The sequence below is a fragment of the Thamnophis sirtalis genome, unplaced genomic scaffold (genome assembly GCF_051295495.1).
Source record: "Thamnophis sirtalis isolate CommonGarterSnake01/CBP01778 unplaced genomic scaffold, rThaSir2_p1.2 scaffold_11, whole genome shotgun sequence".
NCBI lineage: Eukaryota > Metazoa > Chordata > Lepidosauria > Squamata > Natricidae > Thamnophis > Thamnophis sirtalis.
Window position 1 is genome coordinate 47867573 of NW_028261391.1, and position 21465 is coordinate 47889037.

A 21465-nucleotide genomic window follows, 5' to 3' on the forward strand; every position below is an offset into this window, starting at 1 on the left:
TGTAGTAAATAGTAAATAGAATTAAAATACTTTCTTCCGCTTTTCCTCTTTCCAGGTGAAAGCCTGTATTCTTTCAAATAATCCTGCCTCCAAGGCAATTCGCCTTTCTTTGCGCCCAGTTTTCCTTCAGCCTGGCATCCAGCTTGGCCAACTTTCCAATGATCGGATTGGTGTGGTAGTGACGGACTCAAAAGTAGAGATATTTCTCAAAAACATTGGTGCTGTTTTCACCCTGGATGATGGCAGTCATGCTTTTTCACATGTAAGTAACATGATGGTAGCTTCATTAGTCAAAAACCATCACAGAATTAAATCAGAGTCCAAGGCAAAACTATGCTTTTTGTTCCAATTTAATAAGACACACATCTTAGGCACATCTGTGTTAATCCCAATACTGGAAATGACATCAGAATTCCACCCAGTTAAAAGTTCATGATCTTGTCCCCACACCCACAATCCATCACATGGTCCAATCTTCTTCCTCCACGCTGGCGTCCATGCCCAGCTTCTTCCGGTCAGGTGTGAAAGTGCGGAGACAAAGGATGACCTTGACTTCTAGCAAAGAATGAAAACAATACATTCCACAATTCTACTCCTTCTAATCCCCCCTCCCATTGATTATACTTAAAGAAACAGCATAATGAAATAAGAGAAAGTGTGGCAGGCCAAAATTCTAAAAGGAATATAAATGCAGGCCTGACAGTGTCCTTTTATAGGTATATTCTTCACCATGGTCTTCTGACCCTCCCAGGAGTTTGGTGCCCTCATTTTTTCAGCATCACACAATTTTCCCCCCCCTCTGCTGCAGTTTAGACACCTGGTTTAGAGAGGGAAATTTTAATATGGAATAAATATTATTGTTACATGTGTTATAAGGTTTTTTTGTTGTTCATTTTATTCCACAATCCTTAAGATATTTGTTGACTAAAATAAAGTCAATATGGAGTTTTTGAATCTGGACAAGCATCTAAGACATCATTTCTTTTGTGTTATAGCAGGGTTGATGATATACTAGAAATTGACCTAATCTTTATAATATATTTATAGATAAAGTATCTTCCAAAGACTTCCAAATCTTTCAAAACTGAGGTGTTTAAGCGTGGAAGTAAACATACATGCCGAATTATTGACTACAGCTTGATAGATGACATGATCGTGGTGTCTCTCAAAGAGTAAGGTTCTTGTCTCATTTCATATATTTTGTTTGTATGGATCAATGATTTAAGTTCTGAACATAGTCTAAATGTATGTCCATTTCTGACACTGCCCAAGGCAGGAAGAACTCATAAATATCTGATACATTTCAGTTCCCTTGAGTGATGAACTCCCATTGTTTTCAAAAAGAAATACATAGATTGATACTTATGCAGACTTAACTAGCTATAACTATACATTCTTACTTTAACATCAATTTTATGTATTTTGAACCTTTGTATTTTAATTCAAGAACCACCAGTTTGGTAGAATGCTGAAAAAGACTAGCAAAGTGACTCACAAATTATTGTGTTTCTTTATTTTGATACAAATATTCCAGTTTTGCTGTTTACATGAGAAAAATTATGTTACCTGTAAGCAATTTATTAGTATAACATTTGAAATAAAGATGGTTGTAATACTGTAATAAATCATTTTCACCACTATAGGACACAGTTGCAGAAGGCTTATCATAGTTAATAATGCAATTTTTCGTCTTCCAGGAGGCAATGGTGGGGGCACAAAAAGAAAAAGAGAACATATGTTTGGTTAGAATTTTTAAGCTCTGAAGCAGCTGTTATTAGATGAGTGATATTAATTTTCTGTAGATTTAGATAGTTAACTTGAAGCCAACTTGATCAAATCATCATATCAACTTTTTATAGCATATTGTAAAATTTAATCACACCAAAAAGAATTATTTTCTTTTCTTTAATGCTTGTAGACATATTGTTAACGCTCCATTTCTGAGATATCATGATATACATCCTGGGCAAGTGCTGGAAGTAAGTTCAATAAGAAAACAAATTTGTTTCTATATTTTCTGTGAATCAGTTATCATAACTAAACAAATTTCAGACTGAAAATGTTATTCAAGTACTTCTGAAAAAATATTAACATTTTTTGGTATATATACAGTATTTGAGTCCAAACTTTGTATAACTCTAGTAGAATAGTGTTATTTTTTTCTGTTACATTTATTTCATAGATCTATTAGGGGAGGTATATAAATATCACTATGATGTCCACTAGGCAAGTTATCAATTGTTGCTGTGCTTAAGAAAAAAAGAAATGTTTATGCCTTGATTTTGATTTTGAGTTACCTGTTGTCCATTTTTGACTCTTAGGGAAAAGTGCTGACTCTGAAGCCATTGGGCATGCAGGTGAAGTTCACTGAGAGTATCAGAGGCTTTGTCCCCAATTTACATCTTGCAGATGTGAAATTGAAACAACCAGAGAAGAAGTATAGCACGGGGACTACTGTTAAGTGCCGGGTAAGATTTTTCTGTAAAACTCTATTTTAAATATTTTAAATTTAATTTTCTTAACTGTTATTAGTGTTTCTATATAACCTTTATTATTAAAGCTGTTGTGACAATGTGGGTAAACTTTCAAATGGATATGCAAACTTTCTGAGCCTTGTTGCTTGCTAAGTACCTTTAAGCAAATTGTTATGCTTTATATATATATATGTAAAATATATATATGTAAAAATCTACTATATATATATATACTCGAGTATATACGATATATATATATATATATATATATATTCGAATATATATATATATATATATCGTATATACTCGAGTATAGGCCGACCCGAATATAAGCCGAGGCACCTAATTTTACCACAAAAAACTGGAAAAGTTATTGACTCGAGTATAAGCCTAGGGTGGGAAATGCAGCAGCTACCGGTAAATTTCAAAAATAAAAATAGATACCAATAATGTTTTTGAATATTTATTTCAAAGAAAAACAGTAAACTAGCTCTGTAAGTGGAAAAGAGGGTCAATAAAAACAATATGGTATCAACAATAACTTTAAAAGTTCAAAAACCTTAGCTCATTCAGCAACCAAGCTAAAACACGTGCAGCCGCGGGAGCGATGTCCCGTCTCCTATGACACACGGCACAGTGATTCCTATCATTGGATCACTGTACCAGAGGAGGTGGGACATCGCTATGTGGCTGCTTGCCATAACAAGGAGGAGGTGGGACATCGTTGCAGAGCAGCAGGAGGGGGAGGAAGGGGAATCGTAAGACAGCCCTGCATTACATTAGAATGTGAGGAGGTGGGATGGTGCGGTGCGCGCTGTGCGGCAAACTGACACAGAGGGAGGGGAAACTCACAGGGGCGCCGGGCCATTCACGAGCGTCACCCAGCGGCATGGCCCCGCCCCTTTTTCTCCTCCATTTCAGGCAAATTTTTCACTGACTCGAGTATAAGCCGAGGCGGCTTTTTTCAGCCCAAAAAGTGGGCTGAAAAACTCGGCTTATACTTGAGTATATACGGTATATATATCGTGTTTCCCCAAAAATAAGACAGGGTCTTATTTTTTTTGACCCACGAAATATGGCCTTGGGCTTATTAGAGGGGGAAGGCTTATTATTTTTCAGGTGCAGGAAGCAGCAATCCACCAGCCCCACCCTCTCCATCCCACCATCTGCTTGCCTGCGGCCACAATGACCCAAGTTCTCCTTGCATCCTGCCTCTCCCCGTCAGTTTCACAGACTGAAAACAGGATAAGAGACAAAATCCTTCCTCCCACATGCCTTCAATCCTGCAATCCTGGATAATGTGAAGGATCGGAATGTGGCGTTTTTCAAACCTCTTGAAAATGGGGAGGGGGGATTTCATCTCTTATCCTGTTCTCAGTCTGTGCTGACCTTCAGAACAGGGGGAGAGGCAGGAATATCTCCCTCCCCATTTTCAAGCCATTTGCAAAAACGCCCCATTTTGAGCTTTCAATGTGAATATGCAGGTGAGAAGCGACCTCCTATAGGCATTAAAAGCCATACACTTGGGACATCGGAAGAAGCCCTGAGAGAAGACGTTGCTGCCAAATTGCAGGAAATCTTTCTCCCCCCCCCCCCAAACTTGCAGATCATCCTTTCAAAGAGGAGTTTCACCAGGATGAAGAGGTGGCTGAAGGCAGCGTTTTTGTCGCCTTCATCCTGGTGAAACTCCTCTTTGAAAGGATGATCTGCAGGGGGGGGATTTCCTGCACTTCAGCAGCAGCGTCTCCTCGCAGGGCTTCTTCCGATGTCCCAGGTGTATTGATTTTCATGCCTTCTTTTCCTGTTCTGTGGACGGAATTGCGAGCTGTGACTGTCACCATTAGGCAAGGAGGGTATGAGGCATTTGGGTTGTGTTGCTTGGCCTCCGGCTTCTTTTGCAGCCGCAATTGGCTGCTTAAGCGACCGGCGTTTGCTGGAGGCAGAGGCCTGAGCGGCATCCGCAAATCAGTTGTTTTGTGAATGGAGCGGCCCAGCTGATCCGATTAAGGGGCCAAGAAGCCATGAGGTGACCAGGGAAGGGCTGCCCCCTGTTCTGGCTAAACCCACCCCTTCACCAGGGCTTATTTTTGGGGGAGGGTTAATATTTTTGTCCACCGCGAAAATCTGGCATGGCCTTAGTTTCAGGACATGTCGTATTTTCGGGGAAACACTGTAAGCTTCACTAAAAATAAATCCTGATACCTCTTTCTTATCAGGTAAATATTAATACACTACCTATGTCACAATCTTGTGCATGTTTTCTTAATACAGATTGCCTTTGACTTACATCCGTTCATTCAGTGACTCTTTATGGCACGCTGAAAAAAATGGTGAATCAAAATTCTGGCCTTCATGGCCTCTATGTGGTCACATGATTGTGATCTGGAGACTTGGTGTGCAGCTCATGATGAGGAAGTTACAGGGAACCGGGTATCACATAATTGCCATTTGTGAACAAAAGCCAATTGAATAGTCAGCCTTCCTTGTAGGCCTCCTGCATCTCCCTGTCATGGCCCTGCGCTCCTTATCTGGGACTCATACCTAGCCACCCACATAGCTTTGGTTTATGACGCCAACCAGGACTTCTGAGAGTATCGTCTCTAAGTGATACAGTCACTTGAGTCACACTTTATGATTGCATCATTTAATGATGACAATCCGGATCCATCGTAACTCAAGGATTACCTGCACAGTTAAAATCTATTGACTTTGTTGACGGTCATTTCTAAGTAGGCAAGTGTAAAATTATTCCAAAGTATCTCAAAGGTACCAGTTGGGGAAAAGTTTCTCTGAAGGTTAATGATTACTTCCATTTAAAATTATTTACATTCAGAGTTATTTCATTATTATATTTATAATGTAAGGAAGTACATTACTTCCCAGTTTTCTTCCAGTTTTAGTGACACTAATATTTCTGAATTTAGGGAGTCCATCAATTGCATTTAACTCCTATTGCATAAATTAGTCATAACCTGGCTTGAAACTATTTTTGTTAACGAACATGAATCCAATCTCTTGCTTTTCCAGGTACTTGTCTGCAATCCTGAAACAAGGAAGCTTATTCTGACTCTTAAGAGAACCCTTGTTAATTCCAAGCTCCCTGTCCTTGACAGTTTTGAAGATGCCAAGCCAGGCCTGATCACTCATGGTTTTGTTGCGTGTGTTAAGGATTTTGGCTGCATTGTGAAATTCTATAATGATGTGAGGGGCTTAGTACCCACTAATGAACTTGGTTTGCTCCCCTTAACTGCTCCTCAAGAAGCCTTCTATGAAGGCCAGGTATGTGCTTAATAGAAGTAAAAAATACCCTTTAGTATTGCACTTAAAACAGCTACCTGAAATGCATATGTTTGTATAACAGGCTTGACATGCGTGCAATAATATTTTAAAATCTAAATAGCAATGTAGAATATTTTTATCTTTTTAAAAATAGCACTTTTAAGTTATCATTGTGTGAAAAAACCATTAAATAGTAAGTAAAATCTATACAACTACACAAGTCCAAAGAACAGTTGTGGAATTTCCAAGTAAAGAAGTTGCTAATACAATAGAGATAGGATGTAAAGGGAAGCTTAAGAGCAATTATATAATGCTATCATTACAGAATACATAGCAATTGTGCATTTAGTATGTATAAAATATTAGTCGGAATCTAATAGTGACTATAAATGTGGTGATCAGTTGATGCTGGATCCATTGGTACCTGATGGCTCTGTCCACAATTAGTTATACAATTAATAATCCATAATCATGGTTTGGTTAGCCAAGCTAAGCCTGTGGTATTAAAACAGGAATCTGATTTCTTTTGCTTAGAAGAAACTAGAAAATGACATCTTAAGTTACAACATTTCTCTGAAAGCAATCAGAGAATGAAGCAGTATTTTTTAGTCTGTACTTTGTTTAGTCTTCATTCTCTGTTCCAAATGGATTAAGCTAAGGGTCCTCATTCATATCCCGCCTCATTGTGGATTGGTTCACAATTGCTACTAAAGCAGTTTCATGTGATTGGTAATTGCTTCTCTGTGTATAGACCTGGATATACTTAACTATAATGATTTTCTTTTTTAAAAAAAATCACAGGTGGTCAAGGTGACAGTATTAACATGTGAGCCTGAGCAGGAAAGATTGTTGCTGTCATTCAGATTGGAAGAGGATGCTGTTGCAAAGAATGCTGGAAGAACAGAAATTTCAAAGGATCGTGAAATGGCATATAAAACTGGACAGGTAATTTTCTAAAATAATTATTTTCTATTACTTGAGAAGCATGCCATTGGCAAACGATAAAGCTATCAGGGATAATTCAAGATATTTTTTCACCCTCTGATATGTGTGGGAGGAAAGATTCTAATTTCAGCAACCCTGACAAAATTATTAATTTTCTAGAGAAAAAAAGAAAAAAAGTGAGGGAGAGTGAGTTTTGAATAGTGACATGGAATTCAATTTTGATCCTTTCTCCCACATATCACTTTAAAAGATTAAAATATTTTTCTCGTGTAAGGAAGCAATCGAGAGGGTAGGATTTTGATTAACACAACCAGCTCTGGTATTAATCTTACCATTTTCAGTTCCCTTGTTTTTATTTCTTAATTTCCAACAAAGAAACATGCACACAGGAAGTGCTAGAATGCCCCTTTGCTTCCGTAAAGATACAATAATGTATCTTTAATGAGCTAATGTTGAGCTGCTTGATGAATAAAATAAAAATAAAATATGAGATTCAGTAAAGATTCTTACTGCTCCTAGACATTTATTTTTTAAATAGCTAAATCCTGTTTGTTATTTCCATTGGGATTCTGGGTACTGCATTATTAACTGAAAATGGTCTAAAACCTCTGGGTTTTTTTTTAATTATGCTATTTAGATTGTAGATGTAAAAATTCTGAACAAGAAAGAAGATGGCTTAGAAGTTGCAATCCTACCCAACAATGTTTCGGCCTACCTTCCCATGGCACAACTTTCTGATCATGTGTCCAATAGCAGGTTGTGGTGGCACTGGCTCAAGGAAGGTGATGTTCTCCAAAAGGTTATATGCCTCCATAGCAAAGGAGGTCACATTGTATCCTTTTAATTCTTGCCAAAACTTGATTTAATCCATTTCCCACCGTATATAGTGCAATAGCATGTACCTAAAGTGGGTTCCTACAAAGCGTTGTGATTCCCAGCCAAATTTCTGGGTGGGTGAATAGAATTGGTTGGTTTCTCCTCCCATGGCATCTGACTTGTATTCAGTTGGCTGTGTGCATCATGATTTATTTCATATTTCCCCAGTCTCTTTTGTCCTTCAGATGGACCACACTAACTGGGAATTCTGGCTCAGTGAAGACATTAGATAAAAAAAGACTGATCAATGCAGGAAAGTGCTGTCCACTATAGCACTTTTTAAGCTTGTAATACATTGATAGTCTTGGGTGGAGTGTTTTGTTTCTATTATCTAGTACAAGATATTTTTTTTAAAAAAAACCTTAATTCATTATGTAGCTTTTGAGTAGAAAGCCAGCATTGATTTCCTTTATGGAGGATGAACATGTAGTGAAGAGTTTTGCTGATATCCAGCCTGGAATACTGCTTACTGGCTTTGTGAGAAACATCATGTCTTATGGTGTATTTGTGGAGTTTCCCTATGGTTTGACTGGGCTGGCCCCCAAATCGGTAAGACTCGTTTCAGTGTTCATTACAATGATGGCTTTATTCAGATTTGTTAACACAAATGTCATATTATTCTTCATAAAATCATAGAACTGGAAAGAGACTTTTAAGCCATCAAATCCAACCTCACATTAATGCAGAGGAACATTTGTTAAAGAGAACCCCACCATATCTTTGTGTTATTGGTTCGACTGTCAATTCAACTTTAGGAATTGAAACTTTTATTTTGAATGGCTTTAATATAAAAATTATGAGTAGAGACAGCTTGGAATTCTGCAGGCAAGGTTTGCATTCAGGAACCAAAAACAAAAAAATGCCAGAATTTCAAAGTATATAAAATTATCCAGCTTGGAATGGGATTATGCAACTTTCATTATCTATTAAATGTAAAGCATGAGCAAGCCTGTTGTATGCTGGTACATACTGTGGAGTAGAAATAAGTCAAAAGGCATCAGGTAGAAGAACAACTTCTGCAGCAACTCATAGAATTTGCCCTAATCAGCCATTTGGGTTGTATTGCTGCCTTCTTAGAGACCTTGGGGTGAATGTTGATATAATTGTATCATGTCTCCTTGTCACTGCAGGCAATGAGTGACAAGTTTGTGACAGACACCAAAGACCATTTTGTGGTAGGTCAAACTGTACTTGCCAAGGTGACCAGTGTTGATGAGGAGAAGCAGCGCATCTTACTGTCCCTGAAGATGTCAGAGTGCTCTGTTGAGGGGTCGGTTCCTGAGAGCTTTGGCCTACTGGAACAGTACTTTAATGAACTGCAGGAGATTATGAGTTTCATGAGCAATAGAGGTAAGAGTGTTTGGAAACACAAAGGTGGCATGTGAAAGTCTTGTATCTGCACTTGCTAGTGCAGTGGCTGCATTGTGAAGCTATGCAAACATATATATTTTTTAAAATAATAAAAATTGAAAGCCAGGATTCTGTTTCAAACAAAAGTTGTTGCCTGATGACTTTGACCCCCACTCTTTCTAAAGAGAGAGAGAGAGAGGTTCAATTTAGAAATTTCTGTTTGCATTTACAATGAATTTTGACAAATCATAAAAAAGAAAATATCTCAGTTAATCTTTTGCATTTATCTCCATAATAAGTTAAACACAAGAAGCCAATTTTCAAGGGGCTTAAATGAATCAGTATTAAGCAACTTGTGGTCCACCAGGTGGCACTACCTTTAGCTTGCTTTCTCCCTCACTGCTAGGAATTAATGCTTTGCCCTTTCAGCTCTTATGAGTACTATCCATATAGTGCCCTGCTGAATACTGTAGGGAGTTGAAAGGGAGTTGGAGGCCACAGATTTGTCTTATTCTGGGAAAATTAGCTTAAGGAAATTTTTTAGAAGAACTTAATTGCTATGACATTGAAACGTTTGTCAAAAGACGAAGGTAAAATGTACATTAACTTTATATACTTTCAGAATGAAAAACCAACTTGCAAATAAGATTTAATTCATGTTTTCCTTATTGGCAGATGATTCCAGTGTGGCTAAGAAACTCTCCAAATTTAAAGTGGGACAGAGGCTAGAATTGGTAGTTACCGAAGTTAAGGCTGATGGTTCAGCAGTTTTTAGTGGTCCATGTGTTTCTGATTTGATTGTAATAGCCATTCACAGCCAACTTGGAGGTACAGTATTTATCCCCCCAGCTCTTGTTTGATCCCCTCTATCTTGTTTTTTACCTGGAAATGAATCACTGATTACCATAGTTGCATCTTTTCAGAGCAAAAGGAATGAGATAAGAGCACACAAGTGATCCAGTTAATGTTGGATTTCCCTCCCCTGTGCTATAGCTTTTTATAGCTAATTATAGCTCAATTAGATGGCAGCAGTTTTCCAATTTTGGCTGAACTCAAAAAGCTAAGCAGGGATGGACCTCTGAGTCCACCAGAAAAGCCCAGTGCATAGAGAGGGAAGTAGAAAAAAATCCTCAAGAAAATAATAGCTAACCACTTCCATATTGTTGCCAAATAAACTTATGTTTCTGAAGTCACTGGGAATTGAGCTTGTTCTTTATGTAGTAAGGATATAATTTAGCTAATTTATTAGGGCACCATTAATTGTTGCTTTCTTTAGCTGAACATGGAACAGTTATCTTCATCTAAGTATTGTCTTTTTAAGGCAAAAGTATTCTTGAAGGTCAAAAAGCAAAAGCTGTAGTTCTCTGTGTTGATCTTCTGAAATCAAAAATCTATGTATCTCTTCGAGAGGAACTGCTGTCTCTCAAAGCCAAGAAGGTATGATATCCTTATTCTTTTTTATATAGTACTTAACTCTAAAATAGATACATGCTTACATTAGTAATGATGAAACTACAGAAAATGCATTACTCTTTAACAGTTACAGATATGCACAAATCTATACAATGGAATGCTTGCGTAGGTTATATAATAACATCTTTTTAAAGAAAAGAAACGGAAAAAAATATTGGTTCTTTCTTATGTCTTAAAGGGACTTAAAAGTAGTGGTTGATTTAAATTACAGTATTTCACATATTATTTAATCTTTAGGCACATGTTAGAATAAATCCAACATAGATGCCTGCCTGTAAATATCCTAAGGGCATCCCTTCATCGAAAACCTCAAGCATTTGTTGCGAGTCTTGAAAAAGATACGACTTTTTAGTCATATCTGGAAATTTATTAGAATTTTGTAGCATATAACATTTGAAACTTTTAGGCTACAGAAAAAGATCCCCCAAACATTAAAGATTATTATTTTTAATGTTTGTGGACTCTTTTCACAGCTTAAAAGTTGTGAATGTTATATGCTAGAAAGTTCTAATAAATTCCCAGAAATCACTAAAAAGTTGTGAAATTCCTGAAGCTTTTTCAAAGAAGGGTAAAATGTAAGTTTGAATAAAGCAAAGCAAATATATTACATGTAAAACAGACTTTTCTTTGGTTTTCTGACTGTAACTTCTATATATTCCAGTTAATCCTGAATTCTCAGTATGAGGCTATTGTTCATCACGTGGCTACAGAGCATGCAGTTGTTTCCTTGTTAGGAACAGGTCAGCTGACTGCAATTCCTGTGGCTTCTCACTTGAATGACACATTCCGATTTGATTCTGAAAAACTGAAGACGGGACAGTCTGTCAAAGTGGTTCTGAAAAGCACACAGATTGGTGATCATGGGATGGTACTTGCGATGCAAAGTTCAGGGAAGAAGTGTGTAATCAGATCACGTCATGAATCTGAGACACTAGAGGATACATCACTTGCAACAAAACAGTTGCCAAGCTCAGGAGACATAGTCAGGGGAATTGTGAAGTCTGTCAAACCCACCCATGTCTTAGTGGCGTTTAATGATCGGTTGACTGGCTCCCTTCATGCGTCCCAGATCCTGGATGATGTTACCATAGGCACTTTTCCAACATCATTACTAAAAGTTGGACAAAAGATTACTGCTCGGGTGATTGGAGGAAGAGGCATTAAAAGTCACAAGTAAGATAACATTTTATATATTGTATTGTATTGTGGTTAACGGTTATTTTCATTGTTGCTCAACAGGCTAGCAAGTACAGCATTTCTCATGCATTTGCTGTTTTGTTTTTAATTTTTACTCCTAGTTCCAGAAAATTTTCTTGTTAAGTTTACTTATTAGATTACTTACCTCTCCCAATTTCCTTCAGGAATACATACATACCTGTCTATCTCCTAATTTTCCCCAGAGCCATGTAGAAATACCAAAATCACCCAGTCAGCTACTATGAGTTTGGATTTAGACCCGAGTCTTCTCATGTGTGGCCCTGAGTTTTAAGTGCTGTGATCTCTATTCCCATCTAAATACCACCCTTTTCAATCTAGAATCATGATTTCCCCTCCCCTTCCCATCTGTATTAGAGTCACATCTTATACATAATAACATTGCTTGGTCCCTTTTGTATGGAGAAAACTCCTTGTGGCTGTTTATAAGCTCAGAGTCAGGGTGTCTTTTTAGGAGAAAGCAGAGATAAGGATTGAAAATCTGTCCACCTGATCACAATCAGTTGCCATGAACAACACTTGTAAAGCTTCAGTTGGTGTTTTAAATTTAAATGTGTTTTTCTGTATTTATGTTTTATATATTATAGAAATGTTTAAGAAACATTTCTTTAGTGTTTCAAATGTATCAACTAAATTAAAAATGTTGAGATTTACCAAAGAAAGAAATCTGAAATGTTTGTATTGTAATGTATTTATTGAGATTCAGGGTCTTATGAGCCAATTTGGTGTACTAGTTAAGGTACCAGGCTAGAAACTGGGAGAACATTAGGCACAAAACCAGCTGGGCAATTTTGCATCAGTTACACTCTCTCAACCCTAGCTAGGAAGGAGGCAATGGCAAACTACTTCCAAAATGTTGCCAAATAACTGCAGGGACAGTCTTACAATGTATATGTTTCTGCAACCTGGAGAATAACTGTCAATGTGTTTGACAAATACTGGGCATGCAAGCTTTTAGATTCTTGAAAATACGTTTTATATAATTGAAGAACAATTTTCCTTCTGGACAAAAATCAGTGTTTCAGATAGGCATAAGTTATAGGAATTTCTTGCATTGTGTATATTTTTCTTTTATTTCTTGCAAATGGTTTATTTTCCCTTTTAATCGTTTCCCTGAAAATGATTAATGTAATCTAAGATTAACAGAGCTATGGGATGGTGTATTTATTAGTGTGTTAGATGAATGCATTTGCTGTTCTATTTTTCGACAGATTTTTTAAATTATTTTTTCCCTTCTACAACACCTTACAATCATTACATCAACATTGTTATGTCATTATACCTGTACATGTATATAATATTTCACTTCTATATTTACACACTTTATACACAGTTCTATATATATTTATATATATTGTTTTTTGGCTTAATTAATTTTGTTCCTGTTTTGCAGCCATTTGTACCAATTGTTCCAAATTTTATAATATTCTGACTCTTCTTTATCTTTTAATTTCAGTGTTAATTTGTCCATCTCTGCACAATCCAAAGTTTGTTTTATCACTAATTCGTCCGAGGGGGTATTATTTTGTTTCCAGCATTGGGTAAATGCTGTTCTAGCTGTAGTTAGCAGATGTGTTAATATGTACTTAATTTTCTTTGTATATTTCCCTTTGATTATTCCCAGTAGAAAGATTTCGGGTTTGTATTTTATCTGTTCTGCTGTAATTTCTTGCACCCATTTCCAAATTTTTGTCCAATATTTTTGTGTTCCGGGCAGGTCCACCATATGTGATAATAGGTCCCTTGTACTTTTTTACACTTCCAGCAGGTCGGCTTCATGTTTGTACATTTTAGCCAATCTTGTTAGTGATAAATGCCAACGATAAAACATTTTGTATATATTTTGTTTAAGTGCTGCTGATTGTGTTAGTTTATAATTTGTGTTCCAAATTCTTTCCCAATCCAATGCTGTTCTATTTTTCATAATTCCAAATGATATTCATATGGTCATATGCTCTTAACTTACAGATATTTGCCCATCACCCACACCCACTTCACCCGTACATTCCTAGAACTCAGCATCCGACCAAGGTAAGGAAATCTTTCAATACAGTGCTTAGTCAGAACATATTTAAAATATAATCCATTCTGTAAACTTTCCTTTCTAGCCATTATTCATAGATTATGGTTGTGTTTTCTAATCTGAACAAGTATTTCTAAATAATCCATAATGTTAGATTTAAATAAATTTGTAATACAGGTTAGTCCTAGACTTACAACAGTTCATTTAGTGACCATTCAAAGTTGCATCGGCATTGAAAAAAGTGAATTGTGACTGTTTTTCACACTTACAACCTTTGTAGCATCCTCATGATCATGTAATCAAAATTCAGTTGCTTGGCTACTGATCCATACTTATGACCATTGCTGTTTACCAAGGTCATGTGATCAACCTTTTGATAAGCAAAATCAATGGGGAAGTCATATTATCTTAACAACCATGTTACCAATTTATCAATTACAGTGATTCACTTAACAACTGTGGCAAGAAAGGTAATAAAATGGGGCAAAATTCACTTAAATGTCTCACTTAACAACATAAATTTTGGGCTCAGTTGTGGTTGTAAGTCGAAGGCTACCTGCACCTGTCTTGGGATTCGAATACACATGTGGCCTTGCAGCTGCTTGTTCCTAAATATGAACTAGAAGATACTTTGCCGAAAAGGAAAATATTGGAATGCCAAAGTAGAATGCCTGGGCATAACTATTTTACTTTCTCTCACGATCAGTGAACTGAAAAGAGAAAGCAAAGCGACCTTGAATGCTGAAAAAGACCGTCCAGAAGAACCACTGAAACCTGGGCAGACGGTGACATGCTATGTTAAGAATGTGAGATTTAGAATTTCTCAACATCTGTACCCTGGATATTTTTTCCTCTTACCTTTTAACTTTTGAGTGAAATACAGTGAGAAGTCTATAGTTAATTTTTTTAAAAAAATAATTTGTATCTTTTCCTCCAAAATTATTACTTTGAAGAGTTAAGAGTTTTACTTTTTGCTTTGTTTTATGTGCATATGTGTGTGATATTAAGTGCAGGTAATGCTGAAATTCTCAAAAGGTTTTTAGAACCTGTTGTTGGAGGTTACGTTGAAATTATACATCTTTCCAATGAAATGCTGAAGTCTGTGTTGTATATTTTCTCAGTACAATGTGTTAAAGAAACGGCTGGAGGTGGAGATTAGTCCCACCATCAGAGGGAGAATTTTGCAGCTGCTGCTTTCTTCGAATCCCAAGGTAATTGCTGAAGGATAAGAGGATCAGTACCCTTAAGCACATCTTAGGAGGCTACTATGAAAATTTATCATTTTGTGAGAATCAATACCTTTAAAATATTTTACAGCAAGTATTGTGAGCACTTTTTGATAGTCATGTCTATATTTCTTTTTCTATAGGATATAAAACATGCCAGGAAATGCTTCAAAAAAGGACAGGCATTGATTGCAACAGTGATAGATTGCGATATTTCTGGAACCAAACTTGCTTTGTCACTAACAGGTATACTTAAATAGTGATCAATGTATTAAAATCAGATAAATAGGTATTTCCGTGCCAAATTGCAATAATTGGGTATGGTGCCTGGAGCCAGGAAAAAGCTGCCAAGTCTGGGATTAACTGGGATTAAATGCTACGGAGATTATAGGATATTTTGTTTCTGTTAGTGGTAATTTGATAGTCTTTTTGCACACTATGGTAGAACTTCTAGCACTCATAATTGGAAATGGATGAAACCTTTTGTATTTAGGAGTTGATCTAAGCTAAGGCATGCTTGAAAATTAAGACTAGAAATCCACAGTCTCAAATATCTTAAAGGTATAAGAAAATGTACTCTATAACAATTATCTGTAGTATCTGATCTGGATTTCCTCAGGCACTCGTTCATTGGAGAAAGGAACAATTGTACTGGGCACTGTGAAACGAGTGATTCCCCATGTTGGTCTACATATTATCCTTCCATTTGGGAGGATTGGCAGAGTCAGTCTTTTCCACCTAAACGATTCATACACAGAACAACCGCTTGAAGACTTCGGTGTTGGAAAAATAGTCAGGTAAGAGCCTTCTGCAAAAGCTTTAAATAACTGAAGGTAAAGATCTTTAACAATGATCTTGTCTCCTGATTATTCCTTACTTTTAGCATGGAAATTTTATATTGTATTTTGGCTTGTAAAATACATCAGTGTAATATCAATGCCAAACAGCTTAAAATTAACCAGTTCATCTTGAGATGTGTGTGCTAGTTGCTTAGAGCAGTCTTCTCCAACCTGATGCATTTCAATCTGTTACGACCTTAACAGATGCAACCTTTAGAAGCCTAGGAAGGAATTAAGCTTCCAGAATACATGAAGGATGCCAAGTTGTTACAAACCTACATTTTGAATTCCCATTTTCAGATCATTGATTTTCTTAAGCTACTTTGAAAACAAGTCTTTTGTTTTGACTGCCAATATTTCAAGATGGATCCTTGCTCAGGAATAATGTTAGAAAATAATTATTTTATTTTAAAAACTCTGTGCTTCCCTAAAAAAACAACTTCAAGGTGGCTGACTATAAAAGGGAAGGGTGAAAGCATCAATTCACAAACTATTAGAATGACAACAAAAAATAATAACAGCAATTTCATCTGTGATTTTAAATATATAATTTTTAAAAACCAATTTTGAAAAGTTCATTAAAAGAGGGAGAATTTTAACCTTTCCTGGAAGCAATTTCCAAACCTTAGATACATTCTTAAGAAAATTCCGCTTCACAGTCCCAAACAGCTGGATTTCCATGGACACTAAGAAATGTAAGAGATTCTCTGATTATTATTGCAACAGCTTGAATTAGAAAATGTGATACTTCAACCACTCCAAGTCTAAACTCTTCCGAGTGCAGATATCATCCTTGAATTGCCTGAAAAGAAACAAATCAAAACTAGTGCATGAGTTTTAACAAAGGCATTGCATGATCCTTTAGACAACATTTGATAATTTTGCCATAATTTTATTCTGAACCACGTCTTCCAAATACCTCCAAATGCCGGCGACTTCCTGGGAGGAGCCTACTGGTGAAGGCAGCAAAAAATCAGCTGCCTCCGAATTCCTGGCTACGTACCTGTTTAGAGGATCTTCCATCTGACGTCTTATCAGGTTTTCTTATCCTTCAGGCAAGAGGGAAAGAAGAAACTGTTTTGCTGGCAAATGCTCTTCGATTTTTGCAGCTTTTGTGCTTGCAAGGAAAGGGGGGCGAGCCCAAGGCAGAACGGCTGTCCGTGCTGGGAATTTCAAACTGCCTTGTGCAGGACAAAGTAGGTCTCTCCCACTCTGCTCTAAGTTTTGTTTGATTTAATCTTATCACGAGCTGAATCCGTTTACTGCGAGGACAATAATTGCTTATCAACATTTTAGTTTCTTCTCTTTTTCTCCTCCGAAAAATTATTTACTCAGAGGCTTTTAAAATGGCGCCGAGCAGGCTGGTTTCTCCGGTAATAACGAACACTTTTTGCTAATCCTCAAAAGACTTCAAAAGAATTCAAAACAAAAGAGATAGCTTATCAAATGTTTTGGTTTCACAATAGAAGAATTTTACTCCTTCATTAACTTTGTTATTTGGAAGTTAAATGGTGATGAATCTGTTGAACGGTCTTGTTACAATGTTTACTCACTGAAAGTTTTGCCAAGCCTAAAACTTCAAAATAAAAGCCTCTTTACTTAAAGCTGCATATTTAGGCGATACAGCTTTATTAACTGCAGGCAGACAAATTTTGAAATGGCCTCAAAACCAAATATTAACTTGAAGTCTTCACCCTCTACTTCCAGGGGTACACCCTCAGTGCCTGGCACAAAGCTGCAGCCTCCGCTTCCTACGCCCCCTGCTGGGGATGTATTAACGAAAGAATTTTTTCTGAGTAATCTAAACGAGGCTCTTAATGCACAGACAATTAAAATGGAAGATAAATTTAGAGATAATAGAGAGGAGAGAAAAGAGGAAATAAAAGAAATGAAAGAAGAAATTAAAAGTGAAATTAAAAGTGAAATAAAAGGACTTAAACAGGAGTTGTATGAGAAATTTGAGGCTAAGGTTGATAAAATTAGAGACGACATGCTGAGTCTTGTAACTGTATTAACAGAACATATTTCTGGAGTGGAAGATACTCTAGAGGTTCTTAATGATGCCAATGCTAACTTGACATTGAAAACAGAGGTGGTGGAACAAAAAGTGGAAAATGCTGAAAAAGAAATTATTATGATACAGTACCGACAAATGGAGCTTGCATTAAGAGTAAGGGGGCTGCGTGAGGAGAAACAGGAGAACCTGAAACAGATCCTATCGGAAGCTTTTGACCGCCTGATGGGAAGACCAGGGACCAACCAAGGCTGGCAAATTGACAAAGCTTACCGCGTTAACTCCTGGCTGGCAAAGTAGAAGCAGCTTCCTCGAGACATCGTTATATATTTTACTACAAGAGAGTTCAGAAATATGGTACTGCAAGCGTCTTATAACACTAAGCTTCAAATTGGCGGTCAAGACCTGGCTGTTTTGAAAGAGATACCACCTCAAATGTTAAGAGCCAGAAGAGACTACGCTTTTTTGGTCGAAGAACTCAGAAACCGTCAGATACAGTATAGATGGGATGCACCATTCGGCATCATATTTACATTTGATAAGCAAAGGTACCGCCTCAACTCTGTATGGAAAGCCCGAGATTTTTATTATAATATATTGAAGGCTGGACACCCTGCACCATATGGACCTAGAGAAAGACCACAAGAAGGACAGGATAGACAGCAAACTACACAACCACCAGACAAGATGGAGCATCTCTCTTCTCTAGAAGTGCAAGGTGCTATGGAACCAAGACCTAGCCGCATGACTACTAGACGTATGGAGAAACAAGCTAAGAAGCAACAGTATCAACAATTATCGGCCATCGATCAAGGAACTACAACAACAAATCTGGAAGCAGTGGGAGGAGCTAAACCTAAGGTTAAACAGGCCGTGCAGGAAGCTCTAAAAATGCTTCAACCAACCAAAGATGACAACTAAGATTTTAACATGGAATGTCAACGGACTGAACTCTCCACAGAAGAGGAAGAAAATATTTCATTATCTTAAACAGTTTAAGAACGATGTAATTTGTTTGCAAGAAACTCATATCAAGTCAACTGATCAAAAATATCTGATCAACTCAAAACTTGGTCAACATTTTGCAGCTTCTGCTATGGAAAAGAAGAATGGTATAGTTGTATACTTAAGAAAAGATATGAAAGCTGAATTAATAGAAGCAGATCCCTTCGGAAGATATATTGCTTTAGACTTGATCTTAGAAGGGAAAAAGACATTACTTTTGGGAATTTATGCACCCAATCAACAGCAAGATAGATTCTATAGAAATCTTCATGCTAAATTAGTACAGTGGGACTATAGTTCCTGTATACTATTGGGTGACTGGAATGGAGTGATAGACACTAAGAGAGATAAGAAGATTTCCCGCCTAAATACCAAGATGCGAGCAAAGTTACCCAAATCCTTCTTTGACATTATGGATGATTTTGAATTGAGAGATATCTGGCGAGAAAGAAATGCAGAGGAATATGACTTCACTTTCTTCTCGGACAGGCATCAATCCCTTTCAAGGATTGATTTTATTCTAACTACTAATGATTTGCTTTCTAGGGTCAAGAAAACAAAGATTGCAGCTAGAGTCCTTTCGGACCATAACCCAGTTTGGATGGAGTTGGGAAGGGTAGTGCAGGCAAGAAGGTTTTGGAGACTGAATGAAAATTTATTTAGATATGAAAACTATATTAATGATTGTAAAAAATTACTATCTGAATATTTTGTTTTGAATATGAATAAGGGTACATCTATGGAATTTGTATGGGATGCAAGCAAAGCGTATATGAGAGGAGTTTTGATGAATATAAATAAAACACATAGAAATAAGCAAGGGTTAAAACGAACAGAACTGGAAGAGGAAATTAAGAGAAAAGAGCTGGAGTTAACAAGGAAACCAGACGATACAAAGGTTAAGGAAACTATTAACATATTAAAATCTCAATTTGACATGTTGATCTCTGACCAGGTAGCTACTAATTTATTATATGCAAAACACAATACTTTTTGTAATGCAAACAAACCTGGCAGATGGTTAGCTTATCAGATTAGGAAAAAAAGGAAAACTCGAAATATATCTAAAATGATTTACAGAGGGAAGGAGGTGTTCCAACAGGAAGAGATTCAAAAGGCTTTCTGGGAATTTTTTACAGAACTGTATAAAGGGGATAAAATTAATGGTTTAGACATAGACAAATATTTAGACAAGGAGAAAATACCTTCAGTTAGAGAAGAACACAGGCAAAAATTGAATCAACCAATAACCTCGGGGGAAATCCTGCAGGTAATTAAGCAATTAAAGCCAGGGAAAGCACCAGGTACAGATGGCTTGACAGCGGTTTACTATAAAAACTTACAGTTAGAAATGGTAGAACCTCTTAGAGAATTATTTAATATGATTCAAACGGAAGGTAAAGTCCCTCCATCTTGGAAGACAGCGTTTATATCTTTGATACCCAAAGAAGATCAAGATACTACTCAACCCAAAAATTATAGACCCATTTCATTACTGAATGTAGATTATAAAATTTTTACTAAAATATTAGCAAATAGGTTAATGTTGGTCATTCAACAATTGATACATACGGACCAAACAGGTTTTATACAAGGGAGACAGATGAAAAGTAATGTCAGATTAATTATTAATGCATTAGAATATTTGGGAAAGAACAACCAGATCCCTGCTGCGTTTATATTTTTGGATGCTGAGAAGGCCTTTGATCGAGTTAACTGGCAATTTCTGTTGAAGATATTGCAAAAAATGCAGATAGGAGATAATTTTTTACAGTCAATTAAAGCAATATACCAACAGCAAACAGCACAAATCATAGTCAATGGAAGTTTAACAGACTCTATTCAAATTGGAAAAGGTACAAGACAGGGTTGTCCTTTGTCCCCATTATTGTTTATTATAACTTTGGAAGTATTGTTGAATAAAATACGGGGCTTGGATGGTTTAAAAGGGATCAAGATTAGGCAGCAAGAATATAGAGTCCGCGCTTTTGCGGATGATTTGGTCATAATATTGGAACAACCGCAGGAATCCAGTAGGGTTTTAATGAATACGATTAATCAATATGGTCAAGTGTCTGGCTTTAAAATAAACTTAGGAAAAACCAAAACATTAGCTATAAATATGAATATTAAACAAAAGGAAGAATTAGGAGTGATGCTAGGATGTGAGGTAGTTAAAAAAGTCAAATATCTTGGAGTTAACATTTTAACTTCAAATGGGAAGTTATATAAGCATAATTATGAACCACTTTGGCATAGCATACAGACAGAGATGAAAAAATGGGAGAAATTGCACTTATCTTTGCTGGGCAGGATAGCGGCAGTGAAAATGAACATTTTACCAAAATTTTTATTTCTTTTCCAAATGTTACCTATACTTAAAAAAGATGCGAACCTTTTAGAATGGCAGAAGGGTATCAACAAATTTGTGTGGGCAGGAAAGAAGCCGAGGGTAAAGATGAAAATAATGCAAGATGTACGTGAGAGAGGAGGACTGAAACTACCTAATTTAAAACTATATTATGATGCAGTGGTATTATCTGTAATTAGTGATTGGATTCATTTAACCAATGATAGAATATTGAACATTGAGGGACACGATCTGGTATTTGGTTGGCACGCTTACCTGTTATTCAACAAAAAATTGGATAAGAACTTTAAAAGTCATATTTTAAGAAATGCTTTATTGCGGGTTTGGAAGAAATACCAATATAAATTAAATGACAAGATACCCATGTGGGCAATT

At 36.6% G+C, this 21465-nt stretch overlaps 1 protein-coding gene across 3 annotated transcripts in view; it reads left to right on the forward strand.

Moving 5' to 3' along the window:
* PDCD11 (programmed cell death 11) overlaps window positions 1–21465 on the forward strand; it is a 42641-nt gene that overhangs the window by 12534 nt on the left and 8642 nt on the right. For all 3 annotated transcript variants that reach the window (XM_087725779.1, XM_087725781.1, XM_087725780.1), the window contains exons 9-25: window positions 56–262; window positions 1048–1172; window positions 1919–1979; window positions 2322–2468; window positions 5502–5753; window positions 6555–6698; window positions 7336–7530; window positions 7953–8123; window positions 8705–8924; window positions 9600–9752; window positions 10246–10361; window positions 11059–11570; window positions 13581–13643; window positions 14342–14441; window positions 14757–14846; window positions 15005–15107; window positions 15481–15658. In XM_087725779.1, coding sequence (XP_087581905.1) covers window positions 56–262; window positions 1048–1172; window positions 1919–1979; window positions 2322–2468; window positions 5502–5753; window positions 6555–6698; window positions 7336–7530; window positions 7953–8123; window positions 8705–8924; window positions 9600–9752; window positions 10246–10361; window positions 11059–11570; window positions 13581–13643; window positions 14342–14441; window positions 14757–14846; window positions 15005–15107; window positions 15481–15658 — 2837 coding nt within the window. The remainder of the gene's footprint in view (window positions 1–55; window positions 263–1047; window positions 1173–1918; window positions 1980–2321; window positions 2469–5501; window positions 5754–6554; window positions 6699–7335; window positions 7531–7952; window positions 8124–8704; window positions 8925–9599; window positions 9753–10245; window positions 10362–11058; window positions 11571–13580; window positions 13644–14341; window positions 14442–14756; window positions 14847–15004; window positions 15108–15480; window positions 15659–21465) is intronic.